General features: G+C 40.4%; 1 protein-coding gene across 2 annotated transcripts in view; it reads left to right on the plus strand.

Annotated features, from left to right (window-relative positions):
- The window catches only part of col16a1 (collagen, type XVI, alpha 1), a 71,772-nt gene extending 61,704 nt beyond the window's left edge, over positions 1 to 10,068 (plus strand). For both annotated transcript variants that reach the window (XM_079367429.1, XM_079367430.1), the window contains 8 exons: positions 339 to 428; positions 562 to 597; positions 713 to 757; positions 3,672 to 3,866; positions 4,069 to 4,132; positions 4,321 to 4,494; positions 4,591 to 4,668; positions 8,519 to 10,068. In XM_079367429.1, the coding sequence (XP_079223555.1) occupies positions 339 to 428; positions 562 to 597; positions 713 to 757; positions 3,672 to 3,866; positions 4,069 to 4,132; positions 4,321 to 4,494; positions 4,591 to 4,668; positions 8,519 to 8,712 (876 nt within the window). In that variant the 3' untranslated portion in view covers positions 8,713 to 10,068. The remainder of the gene's footprint in view (positions 1 to 338; positions 429 to 561; positions 598 to 712; positions 758 to 3,671; positions 3,867 to 4,068; positions 4,133 to 4,320; positions 4,495 to 4,590; positions 4,669 to 8,518) is intronic.
- Positions 10,069 to 11,209: the final 1,141 nt, after the last annotated feature.

The following is an 11,209-nucleotide window of genomic DNA, read 5'->3' on the forward strand; positions in this document are numbered from 1 at the left end:
CAAAGGCAGGGAGAAACACCAGACCGGATACTCAGAGGCAAAAAACAAAACCAAACAAAACACTACAAAATAAAGGGGTCGAGAAACATGGGGGATAGGAAATTACAGAGTATACAAGGAGATAAAAAAACAATACAATCTTAATAATCAAAAAGAACCCATTAACTCCAGTTGCAACATATACTGAAACAGATAAGGGAAGGAGCTGGTGAGAAATAAAGATATGTGATGGGCCTTAAGAATAACAAGAACACATTTTTATATTATTATTATCTTGTGTGTTTCCGTGTGTATGTAAAAGGTTAAAAAAAACATTTAAAATATCTTCTATCTGCAAGGGAATTAAAGGAGACAAAGGTCAAGCTGGTGAGAGGGGTATTCCAGGAATGGGAGGAGCCCCAGGACCACCAGGACACCCAGGGCCTATGGTTAGTACCACTTAACCTCCATGTGTGTCACCCATTATGAAGCACCTTTAATTAAATATCATTCAAGCTGCTGTCCTGCTGGAAATATCTCACTCTCTTTTTTTTTTTCCTTCCTCCTTGACTTTGTCTTCAGGGTGAGCCTGGCAATGACGGTGCTGCGGGTAAAGATGTGAGTAATGTCTGGGTGTGGTGTCTGTCCCCATTAAAGTATAATAGCGAGAGATCGATGTGGTGATGTTTATATTTCATTCCTTTGATGGATATTTCTTTGGTTGTTTTGACAGGGAGCGGCGGGCCTGCCAGGGGACAGCGGGCAGCCGGGTCAAAAGGTACTGAATCAGGGTGGTACGATGTATTATGTGATAGTGTGTCGTCAAGGCGAGCATCAATCATCCATTACCTCTGAATTGAGCAAGACGCTGCCCTCGTTTCGTTTCTTCGTGCTCGTGGAGGTCGACACACCGCGGTGCTGAAATGCGCGCTTTGCTCTCTCGCCGTTTCTGCCTGTTCAGCACCCACACTTAACACAGTCATCAGTTCACGAACCCTCCCAGACCCACCCACTGACACCCTCCTTCCTCCTCACCTCACTTCACCCCTCGGCGAGCTGGCAGCCAGCCGCCTGCCAGACCTCTGCAGCTATAGAGCCTGTTGGACCTCTCCTAACAGCACTTTAGGTGGATACAATGATAAAGTTATTCTCTGCCTCTGGGATAATGCTATTAAGCAAGAGGAGAGACGCTAGATGAGGCTATTTGTCACGCTGACAGGATGGCATTGTCAGGGTTTTAGCTGCACAGAAGAGAACAGAGGAGAAAGACATAAACGGACTTCTCTATTCTCCGTCCTCTCTGTTTCGAGAGCCACTTGTCTGACGCCGACATGTAAACATTAGACGTCCATTATGGGCTTCTTCATCCCCGATAAATCACTGTTTCTAATGTTTGCGCGAGTGTTCAGTGAATTTAAAATTCCAATGATGGGCTTTTGTCTGTGGAAGTGTATTACAGATGTGGCACAAAGCTGCCTTACAGTACATGCTCACTTCTTATGCTCTGAAGTGGGTAAATAAAAGTCTTCATTACCATCTCAGAATAAGCGAACTATTTGAACTGATAAGACATTTAAGGAGAGAACAAATAGTTGGTCAGTTCTTGTTTCACAGAATAAGATACAAGATTGAAACCACTCGTGCTGCACGTCTCTGTTGAAAAGGAAGCTAGCCCCATAAGTCACTTATCCCCGGCCGTGTCCGAACTCACTCCCTCTTCACTGTATAGTGAACAAGTCATTGTGTAGTGCTGTCCGAATTCTGGGTGAGCGTCGTCATATCCTTTATAGTCCAGCCAGTGTATCCCGCAATGCATTCTGAAAAGTAATTTTCAAACGATGGTCATTGTCCAAGCAATTTTATATACCATCATGCATTGCAGTTTCACGGGCGGAGTTCAGCGGCGTTCGACTCTCTTGATCTCACACTGACGAGACGAGTGACCGGCGTGAGCAAAGAATCACAGTAAAGTTAATTTTTGGAGCATTTTTAATGAAATCTTTGAATAAAGAGTAAGGATCTTTATTTTTAGTAACAGCAGTTTGTCCTCATGATGACGACAGAACAGGACGAGAGTCTGTGAGCAGAAAGAAATGAGTTTTGGTCCGAAAATATGCTTCATCAGTGTATGCAAATGTTTTTGTGAAAACACACATTATAGAAGTTACCATCTCGAAGGTACCATAGAGACAACAATTTCATAAAAACTGGAGAAAGATGTGGAAAGATGCTGAGCACATTTTTCATGAAGGATAATTGAAAGAAAGGAGAACATTGACTCACCAGTGACTCACTTATAGAAAAAAAGAGCTTGGATGAAAACCAGTTTGGGTTATTAGAAACTCTTTGTACACATGAAGCTTTCAGACTTAGATCCAGGGCTGAAAGGCTTTTTAAACCCAAAGCTCCACTCTCACGTTATATAAATAGGTTTTATTTTTTCTGGTTTATAGTCCCAAAATAAAAGAGAACATTTTCTTCTCATACGTTTTAAAGAAAGCAGCATCGGGAGAGGGCAAACGCAATATGTGAACTGTGAGAACACTAAGGAATTGATCATTTCAATTTTACCATAAAGAGTTCAATATTTTCCCTTCCTGGCCCACGAAGCACTAAGAGTTGCTCATATTGACAAAATTCTAAGAAAATTCTCAGAATCATGACATTTTCTAAGAATTTCCCCTCAAAATTCACACTAGAGCCTTTTAAAGTTGAAAGTTATCCAAACAGTGTCTTAGTCCTTTAAAGAACTCTTAAAGTGTCAAACTGCTAGGAGATGTGAGGAGGACTTCTCACAGGCAGAAGAGAAAATAGAGAATTGTTCTTTCAAACATGTCATGAAGATCGTTTTGACTCATAGTTGGGCAGACACAAATGACTTATGCAGACATTTCAATCCATCTGTCTTTTTTCAGTACAAAGTGAGACATGCATGTTGAGTGTCCCGACATGTAGTTACCTCCACAGGTGCATCCAATCAGTAATTAAGGCTCTTTACCTGCTGATGTAATGATCAGCAGGTGTGCAGGCATGTCATTTCAAACATCTTGTGGGTTGTATACTTTTAAAATATATCTTGCTAATTATCACACAGATGATAATTAGTAATGTGTTTACAATCACGTCTGACCAGATTCTGTCATTGACTTTTTATTTGATCCTTCAATGATCCAAGTTTAAAAATACAACATGTCCAACAAGAGAAAAATCCATACATTTTATTACCTTCCATTGTCCAGTCAGAAGGAGTCTACAGATCCATTTCTTCAATCTGAGATAACAACGCTGGTTGTCCAGTGATGGTTAAGTTATTTTCTGCCGGTGTTCCCATTTTAACAGATACACGCATGTCATTATCTCAAGAGCATAGCTTGTTGTGACAACAGAGTCTTTTTCTGGAGATCCAGGAAACAAAACTGCCAGCCATTGCCCACACTGACGAGGTAATTAAAAGCAAAAACAACGCAATAGAACTGGTTATTAAAAGGAGGGTTGAGTGTTGGATCCCCAGCTCCTGCAGCTACGCGTCTGACGTATCCCTGGGCGAGACACTGTCAGCGTTAAGTGTGTATGAATGGGATTAGCAAATACTGATGGCCACTTTACGTAGCAGAAGTGTTTGAATGGGATGGGACAACCTCAAGGACTGTAAACATTGAATGTGTGAGCCTGTGTTTGTTTATCTCTTATAGGGTGAGCAAGGGTCCACAGGCCTTAAGGGTCCTCCTGGAGAGAGAGGTAGACCAGGGCCTCCAGGTGGTGGGGGTTACCATTCAAAGGATGCACAGCCCATGATTGGCCCCGCCGGACCCAGAGGAGAGAGGGGAAGCCCGGGCTCAGACGGCTCTCCAGGAGTCCCTGGAAGTCCAGGGTCACCAGGAAATGACGTGAGAAACACTTTGATAACTTTCCACGCACTAAAGCTGCTCCTTAAACTTTAACCAGCTTTCAATGATTGACTATCTAGCTTAGATTTGAGAGGCGGTAATGACAAATAGTACGATCGGCTCTTGTAAATAATAATTTTTCTAATTATCTACCTTGATTAACGTTTGCCTTTTTGTTTCTCATTTCTCTGCTCTTGAACAGGCTGTAGTCAATTATGATGAAATCAAGAACTTCATCCGCCAGCAGGTCATCAAGGTCTTTGATGGTGAGGGCATGTGCTCGTCTCTGCAAACGGACATTGATATGGGGGATCGTTCACTCTGCAGTTTAAGACTCGAGCTACATTTTCTCCTCCGATGAAAATCTCTCTGTGAAAGACTTATTATATGTTGCTCCTCTGGGACACCTCTGCTCCTGCTGCATTGTTTGTTATTGTGCCTTTTTCCTCCCCAGAGAGAATGGGCTACTACATGTCTCGAATGCAGATGCCAGAGACGGTGGCATCCCCAGGTAGGCCCGGGCCCCCAGGAAAAGACGGAACACCAGGTAATCCTGGATCCCCGGGAGCACCAGGGATGCCTGGACAAATTGGCAGACAAGGTCGGCCAGGAGGCCCGGGACCCGCAGGTCTGTTATTTCGATCACTATCACAGTTCTGCGCTCGTACCGTACTGTAAACTGTGAACACTCAGTGGTCAAAATGTGTGACTCTTATCTTTGTAGGGCCACGAGGACCAAGTGGAGAAAAAGGAGATAAGGGTGTGGGTGAGATGGGAGATGTAGGACCACCAGGAGCACCAGGTAATCTACTGTATACCACTGATCATGGATCCATCCTTTTACCTAAAGCTTTCATCGATAGCAACTGGGGAAACTTGAGTACATGTGTTACACACGCTTAATCAACACAACACACAAATAGAATCTACAAGGTTTGACAACCTCAAGCTAAACCTGTTGTTTGTAGAATAGATCAAATCATTTCTTTAAGTTACACAGAGCTCGGTTGAAGTTAAGTTCAGGGTTCTGTATTCACAAACATTCTCGCTCTGTTGGAGAGGTCTGATGGAAAAATCCCTTTGTGTGTGACAGACATGCGCAATGAGGATTATTTGACCCCAGGCAGGCAGACACGATCAGATCGAGCGTGCACATGGATCCTGATCCAAACGACGATCGATATGAACCACTCCTCTCGATCGGAATGACATTTATTTCTGAATGTGCCCGATCCGATCAGTGACTTGATCATTCGAGCAATCATGAAAACGAATGATCTGTTGGAGGAGAAATGTGCAGACAGGCTGCATTTGTTTTCTATAATGATTTGACTTAGAATTAGTTTCTGCCTTAGCGTTCCTTTTATTTATTTTCATTGTGTGTGTGAATAAGCTATGGTAAACACGGCTATTACACATTCCTCCATCATGTTTCGTGGAGACGCTTTGCTGTTAATTGACGTTGATTTAATACGAGACATTGTAATATAAAACCTTTTTAATAAAAGAAAAAGAAATGCTGATCATGAAAGTTAGCGCTGCAATAACTTTGAACAATCTGAAACCCAAGTGAACTCTTAACGCGATGCAGATGTCGTCAAACAATCAAAGAGAAGCCTATACCTTATATTTTTATTCACACCTGATAATTTCACCTGCTAGAAGGCACAGAGTAAAGATTTTTAGATTAGCTTTTTATAGTCCATTTTATGAACATACGTAGTTTCACCTCGGCAGACTCGCGTCACAAACCTCCGCCGCCGTTGCAATATTATTACGTCGCCTAGTGGAAATGCGGTTTGATTGTCAAAACGAGGCGACCGCCATTCCCTAAGTTCTTTATGAATTCTCCTAACACCTTTCCTTAACCCCATGACGTTTTCCCAGGGTTACGGTAAAGTGGATTATTAAAAGTAGATCAGGAGAGACAATCCAAACATCACTAGTCTGAACTTTCAGAGGAAAGTCTTCGAAAAGATTAGGATGATTTGAAGAATTTTGTCACTTGGAGCAACTTGTAGTACTTTGGAGGCTTCTTGAATACGGCCCAGATTTTTTTGGAGTCTAGATTGTTGTATCTGCAGTTATTTAATAGAGAGCAGATTGTTTATTTTAGGTTTATAGGTTTTTAATGGTTGAAAAAATAATTGTTTTATCAAATGATTTGAATAGGATTCTGATGGTTATATAATGATCCCCTGTGTTCCCCTGACAGTGGGTATGACACAGCATAATGAATTACTCGGTTATTGCACTTTAGCTTCCAACAAAAAGTCTCAGGCCTGTTTTCACAAACTTTCTGAAACTCCTCTCAGAAACCTCTTAACTTCACTTATAAATCCTTGAAAGGAGTCTTCGCTGAGTAATTCAGGAACATTCTTAGCAAGGAAGAGACAGAAACTTTTAACTTAGTGAGGAGAGTTGACTCCACGTTTTTTTAAGAAGCTCTTATTGGTTACTCTAAAACAAATGTAGCTAAAGCCAGTCATAAAATCTCGTCAGACATACTTTAATTATAAATCATTGAATTAACATCTGGCCGATAATTTGTAAGACATGCTTTGAAAATATGTAACCTACAAGATGTTTGAAATAACACGCTTGTCACGTGAAATCACCTGCAGCTGCCTCTTCATCTGCTGATCGTTACATCAGCTGGTAAAGGGTCTTAGTGATTGGATGCACCTGTGGAGGTAACCGCACGCATGTCTCAGACGTTTACTAAAAAATGTCTGACGGACTGAAATGCCTGCACAAATCATTTGTTTCCGTTTTCAGTCAAAAACACTCTTCATGTAGTGTTTAAAGTACATTTCTCTATTTTCTCCTCAGCGTGAAAAACTCTGAAGCCTGTCAGTCTTCCTAACTGCTCCTAATAGTTTGACACCTTCTGAGCTCTTTAAAGGGCTTCAGACTTAGATTCTGAAAGGCATTTTAAACCCAAACCTCAGGTGTGTTATATAAATAGCAGTTTAATTTTGTTCTTGTTTATTGTCCCAAATAAAAGAAAATTGTTTCTTTTCATAGGTTTTAAAGAAAGAAGCATCAGGAGAGACTAAAGACAATATGGGATCTGTGAGAATACTAAGGAATTGATTTTCAAATTTACCAACAGTTTAACACCTTCAGAGCGCTTTTAAGGGCTCAGACAATTTGTCAATGATTTTCATCTTTAAAAAGAATCTAGTCAGAACCTTGAAGGGAAATTGTTCAACAATGAGAGTTTGTCACAAGGTGCAACTTTTAGTACTTCATGAATATGGCCCTGTGTGTCCAACTGCACTGTTGTAAAACACATTGCAGTTATGTCTCCCTATCACACAATGTGCCATTTCTCATAAATGAGAAAAACACTGCCCACACTAACCCTCACATTACTGTTGAGTGGAGAAGCAAAATGGAAAATAGGAGCTTGGTTACTGTCCATGGCTGAAACTTTTCAAGGACAAAAAGAGGGCACCGTGTCTAGAGACATCGCAGTACATCCTAAAGGTTCATTCCACAGTGTAAACTGGGCTTTTGTTTGTGATATTATAGTGGGTCTTTTTAAAAATCCGGCAGCTCAAGAGAGAGCGGAAGTGTTGACAGGAGAGAATAGTGGAAGACACGCAGCAAAGAGCCGAGATCGGATTGGAACTCATGGCCGCTGTGCTGAGGACTGTACACTGCAATCATAGGGCGCTAGCATGATGACCGCTAGGCCTTCTGGCTCCTCAACCAAAAAAAAAAATAAAAAATGGTTGAGTAAAAACAAACTCCCCAACACCGAGAGAAACCTGCAATTGTGAGTGAATATGCAGGGACTCTTGGTTTGGTGTTTTTGCAGACTGACATGAAAACCCAGTGGAGCTGCGCTCACTACCTCTGAAGGTGCGATAATGAGTTAGCGCTGAGCACTGGAGTCCAGCAGTATATATAAGCTGCCCACAGCTGGTCTTAATCAAGCCAATCAGCCCCACACACACACACACACACACACACACACACACACACACACACACACACACACACACACACACACACACACACACACACACACACACACACACACACACACACACTCAGTGAGAAGAAGCTAGAGAAAGTGCACTCCAGGTAACGTTACAATGCAGTATGGGTAATATCTGCAGGAATGCTTTTTGCTTTTCTTGTCTTAGCTTCAATTTATCAAACAGGATCAACCAGACTAACAGGTGGAACAGTTAGACACTTGTTGCTTTAAAGTGCTAAAAAACAATTATTTAATTAATTAATTAATTATCTTTACACAAAAGTTACAGTTCACAAATTGAAAAAAAAAACCTTTGAAACACCAGTAGGAAGAAAGTCAAGTGTCATCTCAGTCTTCCAGGCTCCCCACTCCACATGCAGGTTTTCATCGGTGTGGCTACTGCACCTGTTGTTCAAATTTCTGACATTTGAGAGTTTACACACCTACGCACAGGCAAACGTTTTAAGAATAAAACCTTTTTTCTTGTTCTTTTTCTTTTTGACAACCATGTTCTCTAAAGGGCAGCTGAAAATGTGACATGAACGAGTGAAATTAATCTGTCATTGAACTGCATGCAAGACAGATAATAAGGAAAGTAAAAGGAAATAATAGGAAAGTGCCACGATTAATACAATCCCTCCCTTTTCTGTTCCTCCTTCAGGTGTCCCCGGCCCCCAAGGTTATGGTAAGATTGGACCCCCAGGTCCCGTTGGCCAGCAGGGCGTTCCTGGCATCCCCGGCCCCCCTGGACAGACAGGTTCGAAAGGACACGATGGCCGCTGTAATCCTGGTGACTGTATGAGCCGTCAAGTAGAGTACAGCCCTAAGGGCCCACCTGTCAAGGGCCCCTGGTAAGAGGGCTGGAGGTGATGCAGGAGAGGTGACTGAACCAAAGGGACAACGAAGAAGACAGGAAACCACAGACCCAAAGATATTAAACCTGGCCACAAGATGTAATACAGAAGCCCTTTGTTGTTGAATTGTAAAGATTAACCTACAGATATGTGAGCAAAACCCTGTTTTTATTAAGCCCACTGGAATGAGGCCTGCAAAGAAGCACCAGCAGCACATTTTTATTGCATCATTCTTTTTGCGAGTACAAAATCATTGCTACATTACTGCCTTTGATTGTTGTCTTACCTCTCTTCTCCCTGTGTTTCACTCTTTTTGTACATCTTCAAACAACCAAGGGGAGGTGACAAGAATCAAAATCTATATTAACTTTTCCTTGATTCATTCTGGTCTCTTCGTTGTTTTTCCTTCTCTCTTAATCTGTAGGAGGAGAACATACACAATTATTCTTGCACTTTTCCTCCACTCAAGTCTTTTTTCCTCCTATCTTACTGAATCACATTTAGGACGCATCTCATGCATTTTTAATGTTCTGTCTCAGTGTGATGTGATATGTATGTGAATTTGGCCGCGGGAATTTCCCATAGAAATGTATTTCAGTTCAGTCAAAACAGATGTCAAAATTGCGCATTCAACCCTCTTTGATGGAATTGACTGTCTTGTATATATTTATATTTATATATAGTGGCTTTTTATACTTTTTCAACAGATTCGATAAATGACTATTGCATGGTCAGCCATTTGTTGTTTTATTCTCAGTGGATAGAGTGCAACACAAAAAAAGCCAGAGGGATATGTTTTCAGATCTATAAGCTTTAAAAAGGGAAAACTTTGTTCAGTAACAGACACAATTATTTATGGAAAAAAGATGTTTACCCAGGAAATCCTATTGGCTTTTTTAATTATGTTGCTTAAGTGGATTTTTGTCTAATTTTAACTCCACTCTTTCTTTTGGAAAAGCAGCCATTCTAAAACATTTCATCTCATTGTGTAAACCAAAGAAACTGTTACAGCCATATGTCCGCTTCACCAGGCATTTGTTTAAGAAGATGATGTTTAATTCAGCTCATTCTTTATGTACTGTGCTCCAACTCACTGTGCATGTCCTCACAACTAGAAAATATTCTGGAAAGCTTTACAAAACAATTTTGTTGTGTTGTCATATGACTGTATATTAAGGCTCTTTTTTTGTTTTGTTTTTTTAATCAATGTTTGTACGTGGAAGTATATGGAGTTTTAAATCACAACCACTTTTCGTATCTCTAGTTTAATCAGCAGTTTGAACTTTGACCTTTGTTTATCACAAGCCCAACCATTGGACATATTGACCTTAAGCTGAATAAATGTGCATTTCAAAGATGCAGTATCATTTTTTAATCATTGTCAACCTGTTGAAACACTGGAATGCATCATAGAGAGAATAATCAAACAGTCTGCATGGGCTGAGACAAGTAAAAGGCCAGAGGAGTTTGTAGTTCTTTCTTGATACTTTGCAGGTGCTGTTTTGCAGGTTTTGTAGTTCTCTTTGTTTTGCATCAGTTTGTGGTTGCAGACAGTGGTCTACATTTAGAAACAAAATATGTGAAAGGAGCCGCTGGTGAAAGACGAAATCAGGCCGCTGTGAGGATGACAGCCTGCCCACAAGGTGTGAGACATGCAAGTCCATTCAGCGCAAAAACATGTTCATATTAAGTCGTTTTTTAACACTTTAAAATTAAGGTAACAGTATTCACCATTAACTATTTGCTTATTAGCATGCTAATAAGTAACATACTGGAAGCATATTTTCCATTATAAAGCACTTATTAGTATTGTAGTAATAGTATTAGTATGACCATTATCCAAAGCTAATAAGCTAAGAGCCCTAGCCTCATTCAATGCATGTTCATGCTAAATTAGAACGTTTTTGAACATGAATTATAATCTTAAAATGCTTTGCTCAGTTAGCCCTTTATACAGTAGGAGTAGCATGCTAGTAACAACCTTGCTAATTGTGAACATGGTGAATAGTTTCTAGATTGTTTTTTTCGCATCAGGTTGTTTTGTTCTTTCTTTATGCTTTTGGTTATTTTTGTCCAACGTTGTCATTGTTAGCTTCACACACTTTTGTCTGAGTCTATACAAGGTATCATATCAAGTAACCAGTCATATGTGTTAAGTAACAGTTGGCTGTATTCGTTTCCTCTCTATTATCTCAGCCATTATGTGCCTTGCACACATTGTATAACGGAAAACTTAAGAAGAAAACAATAATTTGAAATCAGAATGATACAAGTTTTTTGTTTCATTATAAGAAACATGCATTTTGAATTTAAACCTATATTATAATGATGTTTTTATTTTTTTATACTGACACTTTCTGGCATCTTTTCGCCTTTGTGATGGAAGACTATGATAAAAGCTGAACATGAGCATGTACTGCTGTGACAGCACAAGCAGGAGTTTATTTACATGCATAATTGACATTTTAAATATTTGGAAGAATAGGTGAAAAGAAAGC

This window comes from Symphodus melops (genome assembly GCF_947650265.1).
Source record: "Symphodus melops genome assembly, chromosome: 18".
Classification (NCBI taxonomy): Eukaryota; Metazoa; Chordata; class Actinopteri; order Labriformes; family Labridae; genus Symphodus; species Symphodus melops.